Source organism: Petaurus breviceps, unplaced genomic scaffold (assembly GCF_028583685.1).
Source record: "Petaurus breviceps papuanus isolate PSGF00001 unplaced genomic scaffold, PetGlider_PUasm1.0 90847, whole genome shotgun sequence".
NCBI classification, from domain to species: domain Eukaryota; kingdom Metazoa; phylum Chordata; class Mammalia; order Diprotodontia; family Petauridae; genus Petaurus; species Petaurus breviceps.
In genome coordinates, this window is record NW_027187360.1 from 24418213 (window position 1) to 24446175 (window position 27963).

The 27963-nt window shown below is 36.8% G+C and overlaps 1 protein-coding gene across 3 annotated transcripts in view; it reads right to left on the reverse strand.

Annotated features, from left to right (window-relative positions):
• GMEB2 (glucocorticoid modulatory element binding protein 2) overlaps positions 1-27963 on the reverse strand; it is a 62894-nt gene that overhangs the window by 30524 nt on the left and 4407 nt on the right. For all 3 annotated transcript variants that reach the window (XM_069072617.1, XM_069072615.1, XM_069072616.1), the window contains exons 2-5: positions 24062-24253; positions 14023-14120; positions 12348-12475; positions 6948-7051 (exon numbers count right to left, since the gene is read on the reverse strand). In XM_069072617.1, the coding sequence (XP_068928718.1) occupies positions 6948-7051; positions 12348-12475; positions 14023-14120; positions 24062-24192 (461 nt within the window). In that variant the 5' untranslated portion in view covers positions 24193-24253. The remainder of the gene's footprint in view (positions 1-6947; positions 7052-12347; positions 12476-14022; positions 14121-24061; positions 24254-27963) is intronic.

The window sequence follows — 27963 nt, forward strand, 5'->3', positions numbered from 1 at the left end:
CTGCAAGTTTTGGGCCTTTATTCTAAAGGATCACAGAATCATAGATTTAGATCTGAAAGAAACCTTACTTCAGTGATCTAGTTCAACCCCCTCATTTTACAGAAGAAGAAACTGAGACCTACAGAAATTAAATGACTTACCTAAGGTTAGAAAGGTTTAAGTGGCAGAGCCAGAATTAGAAACCAGGTCCTCTGACTCCAAATACACACTCTTTCCACTAAACCAAAAAGCCAAAAAGAAAAGTCACAGTAGCTAAACCAGTTAGCAGTAGCCTTCAATTTATTCAAAGGTTTTAATTTAGTAAGGGATATTTAGATTATTGTCAAAGATCTCTTAAATTCCAAAAAAAAAAAAAAGAAAATGTTATGTAGTGGAAAGGGCATTGGATTGGGAATCAGGAGACCTGAATTCTAGTCCTAGCTTTGCCATTTATTTGTTCCCTAAGCTTTCTTGGGCTTCAATTTCCTTATTTATAGAAGATTAGGATAGAAGGGAAGTTTTTTCTAAGATTTCCCTCTCGAGTTCTAAATCCTATGACTGTGATTCTTCAGAAATATATTAGTGAAACTGCATAAATTATGAACTGGACCAAGATTCCTCTTATCATCTGTTCTTTCCTGCACGGGAAAAGTAAAAAAAGCCAATGGAAAATAAGTAACAAGAGTAGAAAAGCCAGAAGAAGGAAGTAGTTGACAAACCCCCTTCTCCAAACTATAAACATTGAACAAGTCCCTGCATGGCAGCTGGGTCTAGAGATTATTTTGCTTTACAATGAAAGGGTAAGGGTGCCCTTTCTTATGTTTTTGCTTGAAAATTCAAATGCTCCACTATGCTTTCGTAAAGTCAAAGACAGAAAAATAATGGTGTTTGATTCATAATGGACTATTATCTAATTATTTAGTAAAAATGACTCATAGATAGTGGTAAGAAGTAATTTGAAGAATGTTTGTACAAACCAGTAGGAAAGGAATAGCACTTAAGAATTCTGGTTATTAGTGTAAATCCCAAAGTACATGTAGAGAAAATTATCTAACAAAAGGAACTATTAGAAAGTCCCCTCTCCAGAAGCTAACTAATTAGACAATTTCCAAGTCATTCTCCCATGTCATTCTAGAAGCAAAATTCAAACAGGAAAAAAAAAGCAGAGGGGAGAAGGAAATGGGCAACAAAGTCTTAAGATATTAGAATATAAGAGCTTGTATAATTTATGCTCTCTAACTAAAACCTAAGAAATAAATGTCAGAAAGCCCAGTGCAGGTAACCCTTCTGCCTTGGGCTCTAAGGGAATGGAGATAATGTAGTAGCTTCTTTTCTTTTTTTTTTTTTTTAATTTAAGCAATCAGGGTTAAGTAACTTGCTCAAGGTTACATGGCCAGTTATTTCTGGGTGTGTTTGAGTATTGCTGAGTGTTTGAGCCCAGGGATTCGATCTCCAAGTCATCCCAACACTGGAGCCAATGCTCTTACTTGCTGAGCCACCTGGCCGCCCCTAGTAGTAGCTTATTTTCATCTCTGGCTTCCTTGATACTCATTACTGCTAGGCAGATACTATCAGCTACATTTTTTAAAGTTACTATATGAATGAAGATTCTCCATTTCCTCCTTCCTATAGCATCACTGCTAAACAGAGGTTATTTAAAAGAAAGTTTCTAGGGGCAACTAGGTGGCGCAGTGAATAGAGCACTGGCCCTGGAGTCAGGAGAACCTGAATTCAAATCCAGTGTCAGATACCTGACACACTTAATAGCTGTGTGACTTTAGGCAAGTCACTTAATGCCAATTGCCCTACAAAAAGCAAAAAAAAAAAAAGTTTCCATATTTTTCCCTATAGCTCTGATATCAGGCCATAGTCTACGAAATCAACAACTTACTTATACTTCCCTCTGCCAAATGAAATAAATGGAATTTAAAACGTAATATCAGAAAAACCGATTTGAAAAAATATGAAGTGCTTTACAAATATAAGGTGTCACTGATTTGTGGTCAAAAGGAAGAAAAAAAAAACGAAGTTATACAGGCAAGGGAAAACTAAGACAGAAAGTTCATGAGAGGGTAGGGTTTAGTTTTAAAGCTTGTTTATTTGTAAGTCTGTGTCTAAATATTTTAAAATCTGTTTGCCAAGGTCTGGCACAGATGGATGGATCATTTTGCTACAGAGATTCTGCCAAAAGGTTCCATTTTTTCAATCAAGAGTTTATTCTGGGGGCAGCCAGGTAGCACAACGAGTAAGAGCACGGGCTCCAGTGTCGGGATGACCTGGAGATCGAATCCCCGGACTCAAACACTCAGCACCACACCCAGAAATAACTGGCCGTGTAACCTTGAGCAAGTTACTTAACCCTGATTGCTTAAAAAAAAAAAGAGTTTATTCTGCTGAAGAAATGGCTTCTTCCTCTGGAAGCCAACTTTGGCAAACAAGAGAATGAGAATGGGGCATTAAAGGTCATAAGGTCTTCTGTGCCTTAGGCCAACTTGAAAAGAAGTCATCACTGCTAAAATAGCCAGGCAGAGATTTGGTTAAAAATTAATTGGACTTGGGACAGCTAGGTGGCGCAGTGAGTAAAGCGCCGGCGGAGTCAGGAGGACCCGTGTCCGGTTCTGGCCTCAGACACTTAACACCCACACATAAAAAGACTAGCTGTGCAACCTTGGGCAAGTTACTTAACCCCAACTGCCCTCCAAAAAGGCAAAAAAAAAAAATTTAATTGGACTAGAAGGAATATAACATTCAATTTTACTTAACAATAAACTTTTCTAAAGGTATCAGCTGAAAGATGTTAAGTCCATAGATTCAGCCTGAGAGTGTCCCATTCCTTCTTTTTCAAGTTTATCAAGAAGGAGGATAGTATGCTAAGCATTCTAGGATTGACTTGCAACCAGAGAACTCTTGGTACTTGGGCAGATTGTAAATTATCAAAGGAAGAGAGTGAAAGAGGTTCATTTCAAAGTCTAGACCAGCAATTCTAAAATTAAGATCCTAGTACCCCTGGGGGTCATCAAGATCCTTTCGGGGGAACAGCAAGGTCAAAACTATTTTCATAATAATATTATGTTTTTATTTCTAATATGGTAAATATGAATAGATAAAACCCATATAAACAAAAGCTCTTTAGGGGCTCCTCAATAATTTTTTAAGAGCATAAATAGGTCCTGAGACCAAAGGGCTGAGAACCAATAATCTGGAAAGACCCAATTATACTCAAAAGGCAATAGGAAAATATATCCAGGAGACCTCAAAATGAAAGAAGATACTGGGAGCTGCCACTAGGCAGAGAGGACAACTTGAAATTATATCTGTAAACTGGGAAGTATTAAAAAAAGAGCCTAAGGAATATATGCATAGCAATATTAGACATGTCTGAAAATATAAATAAATATACTTCTAAAACTGATAATAATAAACATTTGTAGTTGACAAATCCCTACATAACCCCAGAACAGTTTCAGAACCTATTAGAGACTCTGCAACATTAAGTACTTTGCAAACATTAAAGCACTATATCAATGTCAGTTACTCTTATTAATCAAAGGAAACATTAAGAGGGAGATTAAAGTGACTCAACCTTTCAGCTTACTAAAAGTTGTTCATAAGGATGATGAGTTCAGTCAAAATGAAAAGGGAGGAAGGGGAAGAAGAGGGAAAGAAAGAGAGAGATGGAGAGGGAAAGCGAGAAAAGAGAGAGGATAGAGGGTGGAGAGAGAAGGCGGAAGAAAGAAGTTTTTGAGAGCAATATGATAAACACTTCAAGCAAGATGTTCATGGAAGAACTGCTGATAGAAAAGGCTTCATTTACACTCCCTGTAGGAAGACAATATGGAAAACAAGAGCCTAAGAGCTTTGCCACTAACTTTGTAATAAGCTGTCAAAAAAAGGAAAGATGTAGAAAAGGGCCACAAATGTATAACTGATGAACTATAAGCCAGAAATTAGTCTTAAGGGGAGGGAATAAACATTTATATAGCACCCACTATGCACCAGACATTATGCTAAGCACTTTTTTTTCCCAAATATTATTTCGTTTGATCTTCATAACAACCCTGGGAAGTAGGTGCCATTATTATTCCAATTCTACAGTTGAGGAAATTGAGGCAGACAAAGGTTAAGTGACTTGCTCAGGGTCACACACTTAGTAAGTGTCTGGAGCCATATTTGAACACAGTTCTTCCTGACTCCAGACCCCAGTGCTCTATCCACTAAGCCACCTATCTAGCTGTCTTAAAGAGACAACTGAAAAGGTGGAACTGGAAGTCAGGTGAAATAAAAATTTGTATCAAGTTGGTTTCAATTTCTTCTTATTACTATGGCAGATTCAGTGGGAGTAGCTAGATTATTCATACAGGAAAAATCAGGCAAATGATATATATTGGTTTCCTAAATAAAGGAGAGAAAGGAAAGTTTAAAAGCTTATAAATGGGTTCTCTGAAATTCTAAAGCAGATTTCCCTCTTCCTCATCTTCTCTCTGTCTTTGTTTAACTAGGGACTTAGCTTCACTTATTATCTTCAATTATCCAAATCTTCCATGATCTTCCCTCCTGATAACTAGTCACCTGTCCTTAAGTCAACTACAGAATTTTTGGACAAGTAGCCTCATGCCAAAGACCAAGGCCAGTTCCAGAATAGTCGAGGATTTTAGCTCAACTACCATGTTTCCCCGATAATAAGACCTATCCCGAAAATAAGCCCTCCCCTTACTGTGTAAGATTCCTCTAAAATAAGCCCTCCCCCGAAAATAAGCCCTATTGAGATTGCTACTGTAGTGAAGGTGATCCCCTGCGCTACACGCTACATTACGGTACCCTCTGTATGCACTGTCTCCCCCCCCGAAACGCACGCCGCGCTCCGAGCTGCATCCAATCAGAGCTGCAGCAGTGAGCGTGTCATCCTGTTCTTCCCCAGTGATTTGCTTGCTGGCGCCAATGAGAGCAGTGCCGCGGAGGAGAGCTGAGGCAGGACAACATAAAAACCCGGTATGTAAACGGGAGTGAGGGGGCATGATAGAGGATAAAAAGGGCATGATGGAGGAAAAAAGAAGAACTCAGGGGGCATGATGGAGTGAAAAGAAGGACTGATGGTCATAATTTTATTATTCTGTCTGTTTGACCCCCAGACATGAGTACAAAAAGGAAGAGCTATACTGTTGAGTGTAAGAAAGCAATTGTAGAGGAGTCACATGGCAAGAATCTTGCAGTTTTCTGTAAAGAAAAACTTTTGGATCTTCGAATGGTCAGAAAATGGAGAGCAGATTATAATAACCTCAATCAACAGGTGGATGAGGGAAAAGGGAAAAAGCGCAGGTCTGGATCAGGTCGGCAGCCCTTATATCCTGACTTGGAGATCCTCATTGGTGAATGGATTGCTGACAGGAGAGCAAAGGCCTTGGTTGTGCGCAGGGCTGATATTTAAGAATTTGCCCTTTCAATGGCACCAGAGTTTGAAATGGTCTCAGAAGGATTCAAAGCAGCACAACACTGGTTGGACGGTTTCCTTCAACGGTATGAACTGTCCCTAAGAAGATCAACAACACTGTTTAAGCTGGAAGATGCTGAAGTTATTAAACGTGCACTTGCATTCAAGTCCTTTATTGATAGGATCAACATTTCCAAGTACCAAACCTGCAATATGATTGCTATGGATGAAACTGCAGTGTTTATGGGACAAGGATCTCAAACAACAATTCATCACAGGGGTGCAACGTCAATCTACATTCCCACCACTGGCTATGAAAGTGCACGGGTCACCTGTGTTTTGGCAATTCGTTTGGATGGAAAGAAAGCCACACCTCTAATCATCAGTAAGGGCAAGAAAGATAAGATTGAACGTGTATCTGGCATTTACGTTCTTGAAACTGAAAAAGCCTGGTGTACACAAGCCATTATAAGAAAGTGGGTTGATTTAATGCTGCCACTTGTTATGCGAGGTAACCAAAGAGGTCTGATAGTCTGGGATTCAGCCAGCACTCACCGCGCTAAAGAAATGAAGAACTTCCTTGCAGAGAGAAGAATAGATCAAGTAATGATTCCTGCAGGAATGACTGCCTATCTCCAGACTCTTGATATTGCAATAAACAAGCCATTCAAGGACCATTTGCGCATGGAAGTCAATGACTACATTGAAAACAGAATGGAAAGAAATCAGCTTGGAAACTTTGTGAAGCCCTGTCTGCAAGAAGTCGTGACTTGGGTGAAGAAGTCATGGGATAAAATTACTGACAGCTGTGTTGCCAAGGCACTACGAGCAGGTTACCTGGACAAGACATATTCATTTAAAGAGAGCTATATTGCTGGACATGACAGATTGGGTCCACTTCTTCTGAAGGAAATGGAGGCGCAAGACATCCAGGACGGAATTCAGGGTATGGACACTTATGACGATGTTGTTGGAGAAGATGACATGATCATTATTGAATAAAGGTACATTTTTTTGTTCACATTTACCTGTTTATTAAAATTGCTGTCAATGTTCATTAAAATAAGCCCTCCCCTGAAAATAAGCCCTCTGGTATTTTTCTGTCCAAAAAAAACTTAATAAGACAGTGTCTTATTATCGGGGAAACACGGGTACTAACTTTTAACATTCTGAGCAGGAAAAAATAGCCACTACTAAAGTTTTGTTTGTTTGGCTTTTTTAAAATGGAGAGAGGATTCTTGGTTCCTGTCACCAAAAGACTTATGAATATTGATAGAGTGAAGCATTAAAGGGCTTACCTAGATGCAAATGAGCAAATATAGAGGGGACGCTTTGGCCCTGGCAACTGGGCTGCTTACTTTGGGTATTTCTGACGATAATCATAATGACAAATGTGAATGATTAAAGCAGCAATGACTCATTGGCTCAACTGCTGGATCAGAACCTGTTGCTCAGCCTAAGAGCCTTCATAACAGAGGGAGACTATATCTTCATAACAGAGGGAGACTACATCCAGGTGCTTGCTACCAAATAGGCTGACCTGAGCATGATCCCATTCATTCGGATTGCTCTTTTCCAGTCCTTCAGAGTTGACTTGCCAGCCAAATGGACAAACTCCTTAGGGCTGATCACATGCTCATCATACTGAAGAAGAAAGAAAAATAAAACAATCAGTAGCCAAGTGTAAAATTCTGACTACATCATCATTAGCAAAACTCTATGGAGTATTCAAAGATTACCAGGAATTCATTCATTCATTACATTAACCACTTATTATGTGCTACTTATGCACAAAGTACAATGCTAAATACTGAAGGAGATACAAAGAAAATTAAGAAGTAATCCTTGCCCTCACGGGGCTTACAATCTGTGTGTGACACACAAATTTGAAAAGTTATTCAATAAATATAAAGCTACAATAGTGTAGAATAAAATATAACAAGACGGTAAGGTAAATACAAAGTAATATGCAAGAATGTAGGAAATTTAGGATCATTTTCTGTATCAGCAATCTTCTAGCAGTAAGTAATGTTCATGGCATAGAATGTTAGAAGTTATTAGATCAGGCAAAATCTTTGGTTTTATCAGGATCTGGCATGGTTTTAGGGATAAACCCGATTATTCAAAAAGACTGAAGTTGATGAAAACAAAAGATTGGCTAACAGGAAGGGAGCTAAGAGTCAGTAGATTTCCATGTAAATGAAAGGTAGCAAAGGCTAGAGACAGCATTTTACCTTGGGAGTTAGGAAGAACTAGGTTCAAATTTTGTCTCTCCCACTTAACTAGCTGATTACCCGTAAGCAAGTTATTTAACCTCTCTGAGCCTCAGGCAACTATTATATGGATTGGAATCTGCCTCAATGGAGGAAGTTTCCATATCAACAAAATCATAGGTCCTTGATGTATGATGCACTCCAACTTTGGAAATTAGGGGGAGATTTCCTAGAAACATTGACATTTGAGCTGGATCTTGAAAGATGAGGATTATTTCAAAAGGGAGAGATGGTGGCAGAGGTACTCCAGGCATAAGAAAATATTGACTATAAATAAAAGATTTCATATAGTCCAGTTTGGATGAAGCATAATGCATACAGATGTGAGTTGTATAAAATAAAGAAAGTCACATCACTTTCTTCAGTGAAAAGAATAAACTGCTATAGAAATGCTCTAACCCTTTTCATTTCTACATGTCCTTCTGATTTACTCGATAAATGCCTGTGAAATAATCTGGCTTAGTTGGACTTCATGTCCAGCTTTCTGGGGACTTATTTTCCTTCTACAACTTTTCACTGTTGTATAGAATTGCTCAAAATGTTCCATCCTCCTCAATGTTTTACAATTGAGCTTGTATTCTAAACTGTTGTTACCTCGGCTACCATGTCTCTCCACTTGGCAAGGAAATTGTTTGCTGGCTAAGGCAGTTTCTAGGTTCTTTTGGTCTCCTAGTTAAAGTTTAAGGAAAGGCAATAATCACAATCAATGTCTTTATTTTTGTCTACTTCCCATTTTCAAAGTCAACATCTCATTTAAATGAGTCATTATAACAGCAGTTTCTCATCTTTATTTTTTTCTTATAATTTAATACTTTTGCCTTTTAAGCCAATCAATATATAGATGTCTGATTCTGAAATGACTCCTAGAGTAACCAAATGAGTCTGTTAAAACATAGGTAGCTTAATTTTTTGTGATGTCAGAAAAAAATTATTCGTAATTAACTTTCTGAATAATCTATACGATTTTGACTCCATTTCTTATCCTGAATTATATTTTCCCAACATAATTTTCATACTTCCGTGTACTCACCTTCACACTGTAGTAACCAAGTATATGTTAATGTGGTTTGGTGGAACCTGTCTTATTCCTTGTAGAATTTCTCTACTTTTTCATCCTCTGCAATAGATGATAGCTCATAAGCTACAACTATGTTCGTGGCAGGGTGGTGCCCTTACCTACTGTCATCATGAATGGGGCAAATATAAAATAGCCAAGTGTTCTTTGAAAAAGAGTTTCTTGTTATCCTTGAGTGCACAATGAAACCAATTTGGCTAACAACTTCTTTAATTGCCTTTCAAGAAGAGCTTGTGACGCCATCCTTCCATTTAGCTACAACTTCCTCTTGTGTACTGATTTCATTTGTATTGAAAGTGACCTTATAAACACAATTTAGTGGCGTTTCAATTCACCAAACAGTTAAAGTTCAGAAATGATGTAAAAACTAGGAAACATCTTCTGCCCCTTCCTCCACTACTGTGGATGTGGAAGGGAGACACAAAGGAATAAGGGCCATTTTGGATTTTTCCCTCTTTCATGAGTTGCCATGGTCAAATAAATCATCACTTAGTGACCAACATACCGGTCATAAGCCACTGTACTTACATTGCTCCTGAGATTACAGATAAATGTTTTAAGGCCTATATTTTACATCATACCAGCTTGGTATGACCTTCCAGGGCTTGAACTTTGCTGGTAAAGCCTTAGAAAAGAAATGAGCATTAAAGCAAAATTCTAGGAATATCTTTACATAAGGAAGGTTAATTTGGCAGTAGTATGAAGGATGGGTGGGGAAGGAGTCAGAATGTCAGTAGGAAGGCCATCAAGGAAGTTTCTGTAGTAGTCCATTGAGAGGGCAATAAGGGTCTATATTAGGATGATATCAGTGAGAACAGAAAAGAAAGTCCTGAAACTGACTGAAATGTTAGAATTGATAGAAATTGGGAACTGACTGCCTATAGATGACGAGGGAGAAGAAAGAATCAAAGATAGCATAGAGATTTTGAGCATGGATGAGTGGATAAATGTCAGTGACATTGACAGAAACTGAGAAGTGAGAATGAGGAGTCAGTTTTAGCGAAAAAGTAAATTTTATTTTGGGTATGTTGAGTTGGAAGTGCTATCAGCACACTGAGGCTAGAGGTAGGCCTCTGGAGTTCAGGAGAGAAATTAGTCCTAGAGATAGAAATTTGGAAATCATCCCAATAAAGATGAGAATTGAAGCTGTGAGAGTAGATGAAATTGCTGAGGGAGGGCATTCAAAAGGAGAATGGAACCCTGAGAAGCCACCACTTTAAGGGGCTGAGAAGAAGAGTCAAAGAAGAAGCTACACAAGGTATTAGACAATATATAACTGGATATAGATAAATTCTATATGTGAATGCACATTAGATTATAAATTATAATATGGGTGACTAGAAAAAGGTATTGTCTATATCAGTGGTGTCAAATTCAAAGAGAAACAGATCCCTCTGGACCACATGTTGACTTAGAAAACCACAACTTGGGGGGGCTAGGGGGCGCAGTGAGTAAAGCTCGGGAGTCAGGAGGACCCAAGTTCGGTTCCAGCCTCAGACACTTAACACCCACACAAAAAAAACTAGCCATGTAACCTTGGGCAAGTTACTTAACCCTAATTGCCCTCCAAAAGGCAAAAAAACAAAAACACAAGTTAACATTATTGATGTTATAGCATATTTTCATTTATTTTGTTAAACATTTCCTAATTACATTTTAATCTGGTTTGGCACCCAGGAGTTTTGCAGGCTGAATTTGACATCTCTGGTAGAATGAACAAAAAAATTCATATTAACACTTACACAAAAGGAAGAGTTAGGTGGAAACCACAATTTGATATAGGGTATGAGGTGCACATGGATTAATAAGAGAAGGCTTCCTAAAGGGGATGGATTATAAGTACAGTATGAAAAGAAAACCCAGGATGATATAGCATGGAAACCTACTCTAGACATAGAGGGCAGTTTAGATAAAATATTAGATGCAGCAGAAAGGATAGGGGATGACATGTACGTTGACCTGGCTACAATAGAGAAAGCAGCTACATTTAGAATAAGACAAGTTTACAGAGTGTCCTGGGAAAATAAAATAAAGATCAATGCTTACTTGTTATGTTAGGTGGCAGGATGCCCACTAAAGAAATCCAAAATTGGTTATGACAGTCTGTATAACTGATAGACTATCTTGTCTGCAGTACATATAAGAGGGACTTGAATAGAGAGAACAAAGATAAAGGAACCATATCAAGATGGTAAACAGAGAGTCTCTCCCTCTAACAAAATAGACTTTAGAATTACCATCTTGAATAAACAAATAATTGTTAGGGCTAAATAGTCAAATTTAGGAAGCAAAAAATAAAAAAGCAAAAAAATGGGGATGAGTCACTGGATCTTGGCAGAAGAGAGAAAAAAGAGCTCTGATTCTTGCTTTGATTGTAAGAACTGTGCTTCAGGAAGGAAGACTCTATGGACAATTTCCTGATTTCCTAGTAGAATTTGAGCTAAGAACAATTTGTGGAAAAGTGTCTCATTTCCCACTTCTTATCTTTAATTGTGCTTATCTGCTTCCAGTAGCTATTGGTTGTTGATTGGAGTAACCAATTCCTCTTACCTACAGTAGAGATTAGAACTTCATGCTATCACTACATGTGAATATAAACTCTCTCTTACATCTGTAAGATGACCAAAAAAGATCTTCTTGTGTGCTTAGCAGAGATATCTGTAAAAAAATCTAATGCTTTTAAAGGTTATTATCTTAGAATAGTCTTTTATATACGATTCATATTTCAAAATCCAATTTTTTTCTTAAAGAGCTTTACAATCTTAAAAGTAGTAAACCTCTCCCAAGGCCCCATAAAAACAACTAGGAATACATATACTCTTCACATACTAGCCACTTAATATTTGTTGACTAAATGAATAGTGAAAATCATAAGTGAAGTGGTAATAAAATCTCATGCTTTGTTGACAAATGAAGGTATAGCTTAGTTAACAGTTTTCTTTGTAGGTATGATTTTAATCAAAAATTTTCCTAATAGAATTTAGTCCATTAGCTGTTAAATATTCTTTTAATTGGTGCATGAACAGAGAAGATACTCAAAGACAATGTACAGAGGGCTTGAAATGTCTAACAACTTTAATACAAAATTCCCACTTATAGCTTCCTCCTACAGTCTTTCAAAATATAGATATTATATGTGCCTATATTTATATACATGTTGTCTCCCCCTCCATCTCCCCTGCCTTTAAAATGTAAGTTCCTTGAGGGCAAAAAAAAAATTTTTCCCCTTTTTTTGGTATGTGTAGCACTTAGCACAGTTCCTGGCTCTTAGTAAGCACTTCATAAATTCTTGCTGATTTGATCATCCAGATAGCATAAGACAATCCTAATACTGTTACTTGAGCAGAAATGTGTTCCTTTTAATCCCTAGAACCTACCAGTCCACATGAAGAGCTTAATTCCATGACAAGAAGGGGGTTACATTTTAATCTTCTTTAATTTTTCAAGTGAAAATCTAATTGTAACTCATGATTGTATGTAAGTTCTGGTTTACTCTCAGAAATAGAGTATCACCACTAGCCTTCCCACTCAAAAATAAAGTCTGTCTTCCTTTAATCTCTCTCAAACCCAGAAGAATGTTATATATCCTCACCTGAACACACTTCACATTAATGCCAGGACATACAAACTTCCTCCATATCAAGTTGGCTTTACTATCTCCACAGGTGATGGGGTAAACAATCTCAGTCTCCAAACTCTCCTCCTCTTCAGCCATCTTCACTTCTCACAAGGTATACAGATAAGAAGAAGGAAAGGAAAGAAAATCAATTACAATCTCTCAGTACTATTTTCTGCAAATGCAGAAAGCACAACTAATTATCTACAGACTGAAAATTCAGTTATAGGCAGCTCCTGAGATAGGATACTTAATTTATAAACATCTATTATATTGCAGGGAGGAAAAAAAGACAAGGATAAAGGACTCCCTTTTACTCTTACTATAGAGCAAATGTGTTTTCACCATCCTGAATTCCAATTTGGCAATTCAAAAATCATCTCCCATAGAAATAATGCTTACAAGTGGTAGCAAAGTTCTCAAGCTAACCCATTACAGTCTATTTCAATTCAATTCAACAAACATTTATTAAATACCTACCATATGCTATGTAATGGACCTTAGGTACAAAAAGATAAGACCTACCCTCAAAGGACTTAGATTCTACACAGGAATATGACAAACATTTAGATAACTATAAAAAAAAATCCACATGCAAAAATAGCCAAAGCCCATAGGAAAAATTATAATAGAATGGTATGAGAAATATGAATAAGGGATGATTACTTCATAGCTAGAAGGTATCTGAGAAGATTCTATGGAGGTGGTGTCACCCAAGCTGGGTCATAAAGGAAAAGAAAGATTTCAGCAGATGGAAGGAGTGTGTTCCAGACATGGAAGACAGCATGTGCTAAAGCACAGAGGAGGAAATGACAGGATGAGGTTGGCAATAGCAATTAGTCTGGTTTAGCTAGAACCATTTAATCAATGATGTAGCTTAAATTATTGCCACGATAGTTCAGCTACAACTTGGGCTACAATCTAGATTAACCTGGTAACCTACCACCTAGAAACAATATTTCTATGAGAAATTTGATCTAACTTCCTAATAACCAATACACAAATCAATTTTGGGGCTGCTTATAAACCTAAAAGATATTCAGGAAATGCCCACTAATTTAGCAAAGTCAAAAGTCCAGAACCTGAAGAATTCTTTTAGGAGGTAAACAATTATACTGAAATTTCCTTATACTGTTTTCAATTATTATGATTTTTAAAAATTTTATGGAAAGAAAAATATTGAAGTTGTTATAAAAATATCTACTAACACTCTCTGTAAATAGTTTTTGATTGAGTTACCAATACAACCATAACAATAAATTCTGATAAATTATTCAAATGAACTAGTAACATAGTAAAAGAATGAAACAGAAGAGGGCAGCAAAGTGCCATGATAAGCTCTGTCTTCAAATAAATTAATAACAGAGATGAATCACAGACTCAGAATTTTAAAGTTATGGAATGACATCAGAGATAATCTAATTTAAGAAAAAATTAAAACTGCTATAATGGAAGTTAAAAAAAAAAAAGAAAATTCATTAAAAATGACGGCCTGTAGTCTCTTCAAAAAGTAAAATAGGTCTTCTAAGTTAGAGGTCTTCTAAGTTTAGAGTCCAATATTGATAAAAGGCAAACATAGTCTTTCAGAATATTTTTAGGTAGAGTAATGAGAATAAGTGATGAAAAAAGAAATGCTTTGCATGTTTCCTACCTAATACTGCTTCCTTCAGCTGTGAAGAAGCTGTGAAAGCAGCTGCAGCTGCAGCCGCTGCATTTTCTGTTTCCATGTTGTCTTCTGTAAGGTCTCCCCTGATAAGCAATTAAAATTTTAAAAATTAGTACACATATCAAAACTACTAAACTTGAGTGCAGTCTAATCTGAATAGTTATTTCTCTAGAAGAGAGTTCAAAGCTTCCCTTTGAAACTGCCTTTATTACTCAGTATATCTTGCATGTACTTAGTTATTTTCATTCCATCTCCTCCACTAGAATTCAAACTAGAGGAGACCTTTGCTCCAGCCTTTTCTGTTATACCCTTCTTACCACAGTGGCTAGCACATATTAAACACTTAGTCCTTGCCTACTAGATGATTGACTTATTTTATTTGTTAACCATTGAGTCAAGACCACTTTTCTCTTTTAACAAGATGTCCCATGCTGAATTGATAATCAGTACACTCCTGGTTTCTGCTCTCCAACAAGAAATAGGTAGAGATCACAGAATGTTAAGTGGTGGAAGGGACTTTAAAAATTATTTTATCCTTAATTTTACAGATAATCACTTCTAATATTCTTGTTTTCAGTCAATCAAACAACTACTTGTCCTTATTTAGCACCCTAAGGAAGGGATGCCCAGGATAGTTGCCCTTACAATTAAGTAAAATCATGGATCCCTAAAGTCCTAAAAAAATAATCCTGAAAGCTAAGAAGCATTACATGTGTGACTATGTAGCACAGTGGATAAGAGTGTCAGGCCTGGAATCAGCTGATCTCATATTCCTGAGGTCAAATCCAGCCTCATGACACTTCTTACTAGCTATGTGACCCTGGTAAATCACTTAATCCCGTTTGCCTCAGTTTCCTAATCAGTAAAATGAGCTGGAGAAGGAAATGGCAAACCACTGCAGTATCTCTGCCAAGAAAACCCCAAATGGGATCATAAAGAGTCAGACACAACTGAAAACAACAAACATACAAAAAAAGTATAATATTTAATCAATTCATTAAAATCAATTAATCATAGTTCCAGAGCTAATTTCTTAAGTAACTTGGTGCTTCCTGCTCTTTGTCTTTTAATTTTCTTTTTGACAATCTGTTCAAAAGTTACTTCGGAAGGGGCCCTAGGTGGCGCAGTGAATAGGGTCAGGAGGAACTGAGTTCAAATTCAGCCTCAGACACGCAACACAAAAACTAGCCATGTGACCTTGAGGCAAGTCACTTAACCCCAGTTGCCCTCCAAAAAGCAAAAAAAGGAAAAAAAAAGTTACTGTGGGATCAAATAAAGCTTTTCCTTTCTAGTCTGCATTCAGATTCTGGAATTTAAGGTTTACCAGACTTTAGTCTCTGTTCATGGAAACTGATGACCTGGAAAGACAACAGCTTTCAGGTAGTCAACACAGCATCATAACAACAACAACAATAATAAACAAGTTGGCATAGTTAAACTCTGACTGGAAATCATCTCAATGAAATGTTCTGGTTCTGTCTACCATTGCTCATTCCATAAGGACTATCACTTACGCTGTGTTGGTTGGAACATGATTCAATTCAATAAGTATTATTAAATTAGTCAATAAACATTTATTAAGCACTTCTTATGTGGCAGGCACTGTGTTGTGACTATTTACTACATACTAAGCACAGTGTTAAATGCTAGGTATATAATCACAAAAATGAAATGTTCTCTGCCCTTAGGAGTGAATTACATTGTAATGTGGGATTCTAGGAGATAGAAATGAGAAGAACAAACCAGACATGGGGGCAGCCTGTTCAAAAGCAAAGAGGTGGAAGAAATAAGTCAGCCAGTTTGGCATATAATGGTATATATAATGCTAATGAGAAAAAGAAGAGGCATTTGGACCCAATACGGGCCAGTTAACTGCATTCTATTTCATGATCAAGACTGTATCACCAATGATTGACATAAATATTATCAGTCCCAAGAAACGAAAATATCTATCAGTCAATACAAATCCACACAAGCCTATGGAAAGGATCTCATAGGTTACTAGGAACATCATATGTTTGACAAACAGCAAAAATAAGCTATGCCAGGAACTGGAGGCTACAAAGATAAATAGGATATTATTATTGACTGCCTTCAAGAATGATTGTAAGATTTAATAAGGTAAGGGAGGTAGCTATGTATACATGAAAATACAGGGTGTCCAAAAGTCTTAGTGCAGTTTAAGCTATTGGAATACCCCTTATAATGCAAAACAGAATATGGAAAATATATGAGAGGTACAAAAAAAGGTAGCTGTCTTATCTGACCATGTGTATAAAAGCCCCAAGTATTTTCCATTGCCTCCTCAAGCATGCTTTCTGCCCCAGTGTTTCTGTTAATACATGAGTGTTTCCATATGTGCATTTATAATAATCAGGGCTGAGCATAACATACTTTAGGACAGTCTGTCTTTGGCTGACATCATTCAGAAGGAAACTGCCACAGGCTGAGCTCAAACCCCTTGTGACTAATAACAACTCTGCTACTGTGTTTCCCTGATAATAAGACCTATCCCGAAAATAAGCCCTCCCCTTACTGTGTAAGATTCCTCTAAAATAAGCCCTCCCCCGAAAATAAGCCCTATTGAGGTTGCTACTGTAGTGAAGGTGATCCCCTGCGCTACACGCTACATTACAGTACCCTCTGTATGCACCGTCCCCCCCCCCCCCGTGAAACGCACACCGCGCTCCGAGCTGCATCCAATCAGAGCTGCAGCAGTGAGTGCGTCATCTTGTTCTTCCCCAGTGATTTGCTTATTGAATAAAGGTACATTTTTTTTGTTCACATTTACCTGTTTATTAAAATTGCTGTCAATGTTCATTAAAATAAGCCCTCCCCTGAAAATAAGCCCTCTGGTGTTTTTCTGTCCAAAAAAATTAATAAGACAATGTCTTATTATCGGGGAAACATGGTATATGGTGCTTTAAGGTTCAAGAAGTACATTTCTCATAACTCTGCAGGGTAGGCATTTTTTCCCTGTAAATACTAAGATTCCTTCTGAAGAGCAGAATGGGCACCAGCATCCTTTAAAGATTATGTCTGGCAATGAAGAGCATCTTGCTTAAAATTTTTCTGTCCATCCTAAGGGCCATTAATAACCTATTCCAGTCAAGGACCTAGATTAATTGCTATGGCAACCGCCCTTCTGTGCAGTGAGCTCGGGTACTAAAAACGGATAATTAACTACTTTCCAAAATTTCAAAGTTTTGTTCTACTTTAAACCAGGTCAGAAACTAGAGTTTGTTAAAAATGCAAACTTGAAATCTGTTCATCAGCACTTAGGATTAATTATATTAATATGATTCACTGTCTGGCTCAAGTTCAGGAATAAGGCTTCGAGGTGAAATTTATGAAATTTTAGCCCTATAAGTTTCTTCCCGACTCTAAGTAACAAGCTTCTTAGGAGTGTATATGTCTGGAATCTGAAAGCAGATAAAAACCAGGGAAAGTGGTGTGATGTAATCAATCAGACAAAAAGCATTTGTTAAGTACCTACTTATTACTGTCAAGTATTCCCGACCTTGAAGTCAGGAAGACCAGCAAGCAAGCTCCATAGTAGATTCATATACTACCTAACTCTGGACAGGTTATCTCACTTCTTAGTGCCCCAGGCAACTCTTTAAGACTAAGTTGAAGGGGGGGTGAATAGAGCACCAGCCCTGGAGTCAGGAGGACCTGAGTTCAAATCCAGCCTCAGACATTTAACATTTACTAGTCCTGTGATCTCGGGCAAGTCACTTAACCCCAATTGCCCTGCCCTTCCCCCTCCAAAAAGCCAAAAAAAAAAAAAAAAAAACCTAAGTTGAAGAGTAGGTATTTATATACTATGGTAGAGTTCCTCACGAGCTACTTATTTGTTGTAGTTCAGTATTGTCCTACTCTCCTTGACCCAATTTGGGGTTTTCTTTTTTTTTTTTCCTTATTTAGTATTTTATTTTCCCTAATTACATGTAAAAACAATTTTTAATATTCGTTTTAAAAATTTTGAGTTCCAAATTCTCTTCCTCACTCCCTGCCCCCTCAATGAGAAGGCAAGCAATTTAATATAGGTGTAATTATGAAAAACATTTCCATATTCATCATGTTGTAAAAGAAAATATAGAACAACTCCCTTCATGAATAAAGTTTTTTAAAAAGCACACATCAATTTGTATTCAGACTCCATCAGTTATTATTCTAGGGATGGATAGGATTTTTCATCATAAGTCATTTGGGGTTTTCTTGGCAAAGATACTGGAGTGGTTTGCCATTTCCTTCTCCAGCTCAAACAGGGTTCAGTGAATCCCCAAGGGTCACCAGCTAGTAAGTGCATAAGATGCTATTTGAACTCAAGAAGGTGAGTCTTCCTAACTTCAGGACCAGAACTTTATCCACTTCAACACCTACTGCCTTTATACAGATGAAATTAAAGGCTGTTAAAAAAAAATTACCAGGCACCTAGTAAGTGCTGGGAATACAAAGACAAGAGCACAAGAGTCCTTGCTCTTAAAAGTTTACTTTCTAGTGGGGGGGAAAGTTTATACATCTTTATATATTTTTTGTGTATATATATATATTTATATAGTTTAGGGAGGTAGGAGGGAACAGAACCATTAAGAAAGGCTTCTTGAAGAAGCTAGGAAATTAGAGACAGAGAGCCACATGGATGTGTGCATCTGTATATGTGCAGGTTACATCAAGGTGGCCAGTAAGACCAGAAAGGTAGATTGTGGCAGGGCTGTGAAAGGCTTTAAATGCCTAAATGCCAAACAGAGGAGTCTGCATCTGATTCTAGAAACAACAGGGGCAGCATACTGGAGTTTATGACCAGAGCTGCACCTATGGATTATGACTTTGGCAGTTGAGGATTCATTTAAATGGGGCAAGAGGACAGTACAATAATCCAAGTGAGAGGTGATGAAAGCCTGAATTAGAGGTGGCTGTGTGAGTAGAGAAGGGGTAAAAGAAGTAGTGGAGGTTAAAATATCCAGAAGAGACAACAGATCAGATTAAGTGGGGCAAGGGGAAGTGAAGCATTAATAATAATGCCAAGCCTGAGAGTCTAGAAGGATTGTGGCACCCTTAACAAAAACAGGGAAGCTAGAAAGAGGGATGGCTTTGAAGGGAAAGTTCAGTTTTGCAAATACTGAACTGAAAATGTCATCAGGACATCTAACTTGAGATGTTTAACAGACAATTGGTGATGTATGACTAGAACTCAAGAGAAAGACTGAGGTTGGATATATACAAACTAGAGTCACTTGCATAAAGATAATCTTAAAATCATGGAAGCTTGATGCAGTCACCAAAGAAAACACATAGAGATGAGGACCCAGGACAGAGCCCAAGGGTATACCCACTATGATATGAATGATGAGCTAACAAATAAGACTGAGAAAAAAAGGTCAAATAGGAGACAATCAGAAGAGAATATAGTCACAAAAACCCAAAGAAGATAAAGTATCCAGGAGGAGGTAGGTGTTCAACAGTGTCAAATGCTACAAAGAGGTCAAGAAGACTGAGAACTGGGAAAATACCATCAGATTTGGAAATTAATTAGTCAATGGTAACATTGCAAAGAGGTCATTTAGTTGAATGATAAGGTCAGAAGCCAGACTATGGAAATCTGTCAGCCAACAAGTATTTATTAAGCACTATGTGCCAACACACTGCACTAAGGGTTGGGATACAAAGAATGGCAAAAATATGGTCCCTGCCCTCAAAGATTTTATATTCTAATGGGGGAGAGAACAACTATGAACATATGAGCTCAGTACAGTATAAAAGGAAAGTATTCTCAAAGGGAAAGTACTAGCAGTGGGAAGGAAAAGTGTCTTGAAAAGGGACAAGAGATCAATGAGAAAGAGAAAAGAAAAATAGTTCTGGTCTTACAGGAAGTACATAGTAGACAGAACACTGGACTTAAAGTTGGGAAGACTGGGTTCAAATCCCACTTCAAGCACCTACCAGTTATGTGACCCTGGACAGGTCTTTGTGCCTCAGTTTTCTCTAAATAAGGAGGTGGCACACAATGGCCTCTAAAGTCATTTAACCTCTAAATATATGACATAAGTCAGAAGAAGCAAGTCGAATAGCCTGTTTTGCTGCTTTACCTCTTTAAGCCTCAATTTCCTCATCTGCAAAATAGAGGTTTCCACTTTGCAGCTTTGTAAGTGCTTTCTAAACTTTTAAGCCGCATGAAATAATGTTATCCTAGTAACAGCAAAAACAAAAAGAAAAACAAAAGCCAAGAAGGTTAAAAAGTACCTTCAACTCAGTGCAAGTCAGGTGCTGCTTACTTCCAGGTTCAACTAGTATAAAAATCACCATACTTTGGTGGACACATGTGCAAAGTGGAGATGAAAATGTAAATCTTTATTTAGGTGATTTAATTATTAAAAATAACAATTTGCATTTTTAGAGAATACAAATCACTTTACATGGAAAATCTCACTTAATCCTCACCACTCCCTGTGAAGTAAATTGGACAGCTATTATTTTAAAGATGAAAGACCTGAGGCTCAGAGAGGTTAGTGACAAAACTAAGCCCAGAATACTCTTGTTTATCCAATGCTCTTTCCATTTTTTACATCAAAAATGTGAAACTCCCTCAATTCATTCATACCTTTTCTTCAGAGGAAATTTGTGAATTGAGTGAATAAGGTAGTTGGCAGAACAGTATAGATGCTGTATGGCCATGGTAGAAAGAGAACCAGATTAGAGTCAGAGGACCCAAGTTTAAATTCCAACTCTTCTACCTGCTAGCTGTTTCAACTTGGACAAGTCATTTAAGTAACTCAATTTATTCATCTGCAAAATGAAGTGAGTGCCGGACTAGGCAATTTCCCAAGTCTCCTACCAGTTTTAAAATCTAATATCTTTTGACAAGCTCCATCAAATGAATTTATGGAGGATGGCTTCTACATGGAAATTGATCACTGCTGCAATACTACATACTAATCACAGCTAAAAGGAGCTTAATTCACTAAAATTTGCATTTAGGAGTAGAGAAGCCTTAGAGATCATAACTCTGAAGCAAAGGTTGGTATATACTGTTGAGATAGAAAAGTACTATGAAATGTTCCTTTAAATAGATGCTCAAGGAGACATTATAAAACCAAGAATAGCAATTTGGTGTTAACTCTTCCTCTCCTTTTCAGGGAAGGAGTAGAATAACTTCATTCTAGTAAGAGAAAATGGAAAGGAAAAAAAGCCACATAAAACGTGTTTCATCCCCAGCAGTAAATATTTCCACCCAACAGAAATCAGCTAGATGCCAAGATAAAACAATGGAAAAAAAAAACACTACTAGAATTTCATTAATGAGGAAATTTTTCCCAGAAAAATATCCAACAGACAAGAACAGAGAAGAGATCCAGTGCTCACAAAGATATTGGTTTGTCTCTGCTCTTTTAAAACAAACTTCAAACTCAATCAGACAAACCTCTGTAAGGGGCTGGATAAATAGGAAATTCCAACAGAAACAGAGACAAACTATTTTTAAGCCTTTTAAATAATCTACCTTAGTTGCCTCAAGTATTAGAAAATTTCTTGCTCAAAGTGGAATGTACAGATCTACTTTCCTTTCTGTGACCCAGTGAAATGAATGATGAACTTTGAGTCAAAGGATCTGAGTTTGATTCCCAGCTCTGTCATTTACTACCTGTATGACCTTGGGCAATTTCCAACTTCCTTGGGACTCAGTTTCCTCTTTTGTAAATAGAGACTTGGACTAGATGACCCACAATTTTTCTTCTTATTCTAGTTCTATGACTCTATGAATATCTAACAAATTAAGAGCAGTTCTTTAAAATTATACACACAAGAATTAGGACAAAGCGAAAAGTGACAAACATTTGCCTTTATTGTTAGTTCTTAATTTTCTTATTTCATATAAAACTCAAAGTTCATTAGTTAATAGGTTTTTAAAAAATATGCTAGAACACAAATTATAAATTTTGTAAGAATAAAATGAGACAGTTTCTAGAAAGCTAATAAACCCATTATATAACCAAATTAGAGAATGCAAAAGCTAATGGTTAGATACCCCTGTGCAATTGGCCAATAAGGCCATAAAGAGACCATGAAACATTTTTTTTTTAAATCATAGCTTTCACATGGGTATTAATAGTCACCTACTTTGACAGGTTTTTTTTTTTTCACATTTCCTCTTCATGATTTATAGTTAGAAAGGAAAAAAAACTGTTAGAGCTGAAATGTGGGTTGTGTAGACTTTGAAGTTGTACCTCACCAATGTGAACAAGCTAGGGAAAGAGGACAAGAGGCATGCAAACTTTCACCTTTAAATCTATACTTCAGAGATACTCTTCTACTAAGCAAGAAAGCTCAGATACATACACATCATATTTTTCAAGTAGATTCTAAGTAAGAGGAGGAAAAATCCCAGGAAAAAACCCCACTAAATTCCAATACTACCCAAGGGCAATTTTGAAAGCAATGGGAAAGAAGGAGTCTCAAAGCCTAGATTAAGAATCACTTTAAGTTACAAGCAAATATCTATAAACACCAGTCTTTAACTTCCAATTACTTCTATATGCTAAATCAAGCAGTTTAGTGGCAGAACAGTAGGGAAACCTCAGTTATGCTGCAGCAACTAAGTTAACAAGTACAGTATCTGCTAAGTACTAATATTTATCAGGTCTGGAAAGCAGTACAAAATTGATCATCATCCTCTAGGTTTAAAATATTAAAGTACATACTTCTCTACACATAAAGTGATATTGAAGTACACAGTAATATGGAAAGAACACTGGACTTGGAGTCAGGAGACCTGGAGCTCACAGCTCTGACATTAGGTGTGTGACCTTAAGCAAACTTACTTCATTTTCTGAGTTTCAGTTTCCTTATTTGCAAAAGGCAAATACTTAATAGTACCTACCTCTACATAAGGATACTGGTAGAAATACATTTTTATAAATCTTAAAGTTTTCACTCTATGGGATCTATATCACCATCATTATTTTTTGTCTGTTTGTTGTTTTTTTTTTTGGTCTTTTTGGAGGGGGGAAGGCAGGGCAACTGGGGTTAAGTGACTTGCCCAAGGTCACACGACTAGTAAGTGTTAAGTGTCTGAGGCCAGATTTGAGTTAAGTGTCTCAGGTCCTCCTGACTCCAAGGCTGATGCTCTACTCACTTCACCACCTAGCTGTCCCACCATCATTATCTTTTTTTTTTAAAAAAGAAAGACTGATAATCACTTTGATCACATGGCTATTTTTTTACATATAGAAAAGTCAATGAAAACAAAATATCAACCTCTTATTAATCAACATTTCTTTATTGCTATAGGATACAGTAAGATTAGAAAAATTCACAAATGAAGTTATTAATAGAAATTTAATAGAAATCATCAAATTTTTAATTCTATCAAGAAAAAGTTTTTGAAGATCTTTAATAAGAAAAATCCATAGTTACCACCTCCATGGCAGCTCACCTGCCATGCAAAAAAAGTACTAGCACACCAATTTGATATAGGCAAAATAGAAAACAAATGTTATCGAGTTAGAGTTGCTTTCTTAGATTTCAGGCAAAGATCAATATGCTTTATTTCCTCTAAAAAAAAAGTCACTTAACATGTCAACTAATTTGACTGTAAAATAAATGTGTCCAAGTAAAAGGGAGGAAATAAGCATTTATTAAGTGCCTAGTATATGCCAGACACTGTGCTAATAAACACATTACAAATATCATCTCATTTGATACTCACATCAATCCTGTGAGGTAGGTACCCTCAATTTACCCCCAATTTCCAGTTGAGAAGCCTGAGGCAGAGAGAGGTTAAGCAACTTGTCCAGGTTCACACAGTTAGCAAGTGTCTGAGGCTGTATTAGAACACGGGTCTTCCTGATTCCAAGCTCAGGGTTCCATTGTGCCATCAAGCTGCCTCTAAAAAATAAGCTTGCAGAATGCTACTCTTTAAAAAAAAAAAAATCCAAGAAAAATGTAATGGGGATGATGAGGACAAAGCCCTAACAAGATTCCAATTTTTAACCTTGCAAAAAGCAAGATGAAAGATTATTCTTACCCATGAGGAGCCAGGTTTGTTGTCACCAACACAGTTTTCACTTCTTCTACACCACTGCCATCAACTGCATTGTCAGGTGTTGTCACAACCACTACTTCCTCCATGTGGACACTCACATCAGGGGTTGCCATGATTTGTCAGATGAGGATACCAATTACCAGTAATGCAGTGACTCCCCCAGGATTATAAGTCCTGGCCAAAAAATAAATAAGATCACAAATGGGTCACATGGAAGTCATCTTTTTTGGCTTAAATAACTACAGGGCAAAACTCTTTTTTTAATGCTATGTATAATGTAAGTAAACCCCCAATCCAACTGCTGGCACAATTATTTTGAGCAAAAGTTGTTAACACTAAAATTCCAGTACAACAAAAAGATCACAGCAGTTCTTTCTAGCTTATTTTAAGAAGTTTTGACACACAGAAACTGAGATGTTTTGGTAAAAGTTGCTAAAGAAGAAAATGAACACTTATGACTACATTTCTATTACAACAGTTTTCACAATGAAATGCACGAAGCACAGTGTACAAGATTACATAAGCTTTAACTGTTAAGTCTTCTGTAGTAAAGGGTCTTAGGTATATAGGAGTATTCTAAAAATAAAAACTTTTGAGCTGCAATTAACTGACTAAAGGCAAGGATCCATCTTTTACTACAATACTTTCTCCCCTTGAGATCAAGTATATTAACAGCATCTTAGCAATATTTTTGACTCAGAAAAATGAAAGGACTTTAGATTTGAGAGGAACAAATTAGTATCTAAAGTCCTATCACTTTTGTGAATCTAAAAATTGCTAGGATAAGGTATTGCTAAGCAGCCAAGGTCCCTCCTCCAGGAGTTCTGGCCTAATGCCCTGCAGAAAAGATTCTAAAAGTATGGCAGCACTTCAAAGGAAGTGTCACAGGCCTCAACAACTCAAGGTTTAAGTAGCAACTGATTTTCATCAGCAGCTAATAGTGTCTTTCCAAATAATGTGGGAATTGGAGAAAAGAACCTTGTCAAAGTGGCTGCACCATAACCCACCACTGGTTACAACTCTGAGTAGAAAAATTCAACTTACTAATAAGCAAGGAAAACTGTCAGCTAGATATCCCTGCCTCTTTATCAAGTACATACCAGAAAAGAATGGACAGATATTTTTTTAATCATTTAAACTGTCCAAAGAAAAACCTGGAAAAACCTTGTTAACATATACTAAATCAGATTTAAAGTGACAATAGCCGTGTCAAATTTTATAAAACTCTCAACTCCAATAATCACTAATAAAACCTACTGTTCCAGGTACTATAAAAAGTGTGCCATACTACATTGTGTGCTACATTTCAAGAGATCACTAGTGTCTCCTTTCACTACAGTGCTATCAAGCAACACTAAGACATGGCTTTTGAGTTGCTTTTTTTAGCAGAGGTAATATATTTTGGGCAAAATCAAACACATTCTTACATTTTTGTGACCTGGCACTTTCTAGAAAACTGTACAATTCAACACTTAATCTGTACAAAATTGAATGGCTCAAGGTAAATCTAAACCTTCACTTAAACACATATTCTGTACTTAGCACCTAAAGTTTCTTCAAGGTACAGAGATCTATCAAAGAATATCTCAGTAGTTATCCCTTTTTTTAAAAAAGCTATAAATACTATTTTTTTATTTAATATAAAAGGACACATATGGGCAGTTGTCTGATATATAGATTGCAGGGCCCTGAGTCAATCTTCTTGGGTTCAAATCTGGTCTCTGACATTCAGTAGCTGTGTAACCTTAGGCAAGTCATTTAACCCTCTTTGTCTGTTTCCTTATCTGTAAAATGATCTGGAAAAGGAAATAGCAAATCACTCTAGTAACTTTGCAAAGAAAACCCCAAAAGGGGTCACAAAGAGTCAGATGACGACTGAAAAACAAAATGTAAAAGGAAGATAGGACAAATTTTAAGTAACTGCCTGAATACACAGGAGTTACACCTCACGGTATTTCAATAGCAAAGAAAAACAGACCATTTAACTATTGCACTCATACTTAAGTACAAATTTTGCACTTATAATAAGAACAGAACAGACATAATAGCAGCTTTTGATCTAAATTCATTTGGGTGGGCATGGAGAATGTGCATACCTTTACAAGAGGCTGGTTAAGTTGGATTCAGCAGGCTATTAATTCTTGGTCCACAAATAATGAAGAGAATGGGAAAATATGAGGACTGGTGTACTAGCTCACAGCTTTTAGAATCCTCTTCCCCCTGGGAATGGTTCCCCCAACACTCCTGGTTCAACAACCAGAAAGACTAGTAAAAAATGAGGTAAGAGAGCATAGTGACCAAATTCGGTTTACAGGTCCACCAAACTGCAAATTACACTGCTTTTCTTTTTGGAGAGGGTAAGGCAGGGCAATTGGGGTTAAGTTACTTGCCCAAGGTCACACTAGTAAATGTTAAGTGTCTGAGGCCGAATTTGAACTCGGGTCCTCCTGACTCCAAGGCTGGTGCTCTATTCACTGTGCCAACTAGCCATCTCCCCTACCCTACCCCCCACTTTCCTCTTTAGTCCTAGATCTAGAAATCAGAGCCAAGAAATCAACTAAGTATGAAGACAGTACTTAAATATAAATTTCTTTCAGAGAAAGAAAAGTACCATTTCTCAAAAAAAAAAAAAAATCCATGCTTCTTAGGGAAAAATAGCAAGAAATAAATTATAGGTGGATGTCTTAAGAGTGGTATTCTTCTGAGATGAAAGGTTTAAATGGGGAAGGAATTCCGAGGGGAAAAAATGAGGAAAGAATTCTAGGAAAATAAAGGTCATCTTGGAGTAAGACTCAAGCAACTTCCAAGTTATTAACAGGATAAGGGAAAGATACTGTGTTTAGAGGGCCATGGGAAAGTGATGAACGCAGAAAACAGTAATAAAAAAAAGTAGGTTTAAGTATATAAATAAACAGCTCCAAAAAGTAATCTTACATAATACATTGTTTATTAACATTTCAATTTTAAACAAAACAGTAAGCTAATACAATGTCTGTATAGAGTGGAAGGGAAGTGTTCACATATGCATGAGTTTATCTTCCAGTTGCTGCATGTGACCCAGCCTGTGCCAGAATCTCCAGAAGATGGATTCCATTTTCAGACAATTCTGCGAGAGAAGCTGCAAAATTGAAGCTAGTTATATTTACAGTTTGAAATTTATACTCCAAAGTGTATTAAACACTTACTTTATGAACAGTATATATTTTAAATAAATTTCACATTTACATAAGCAGCTTAAAGCTTCTATACAAGTCTGTAAATTTAAGATACATACATGAACAATTATTTTGTTACAGCTTTTTAAAAAATCACATCTAATAATTCTAAAGTAAATATCCTACACTGATTCAAATTCTAGTTCTTTCTTAATTTTAATTTTTCTTCTTAAATGTTAGCTCTCTTTATAACTGGAAACATTTAAACCAAAAAAGGACATTCACATTTTCTTATCTTTATTAATAATTTACCTGCAGAAAACTGCTCTGTTGATTTTAACTATGCTGAGCTCTGAGTTTTGCTGTTACACTAAAATAGTCAAACTTAAATAGAAACTTGACTCTCAGTGTCATAGGCATATCCTCAGGTGAAAATTTCTGAAATATACCTATGTTTGCATATTGTCTTCCTCTTTCTCTTTAGAATAGGAGCTCCTACAGGGCAGGGACCATGTTTTTGTCATTCTTTGCATCCCTAGCAGTTAGCACAGACTCGGCACAGAATATGCACTTAATGTTTGGAGACTGTCATTATTGAATAAACTCCAAATTCCTTACCCACCAATTCAAGGCCTTCCAAATCTTGCTTGATTAATTGCTCTATTTAACAGATAATGCTGAATAAAATTCCTACTTTTCCAATGGAAACTAGACTACTTTAATATTAAA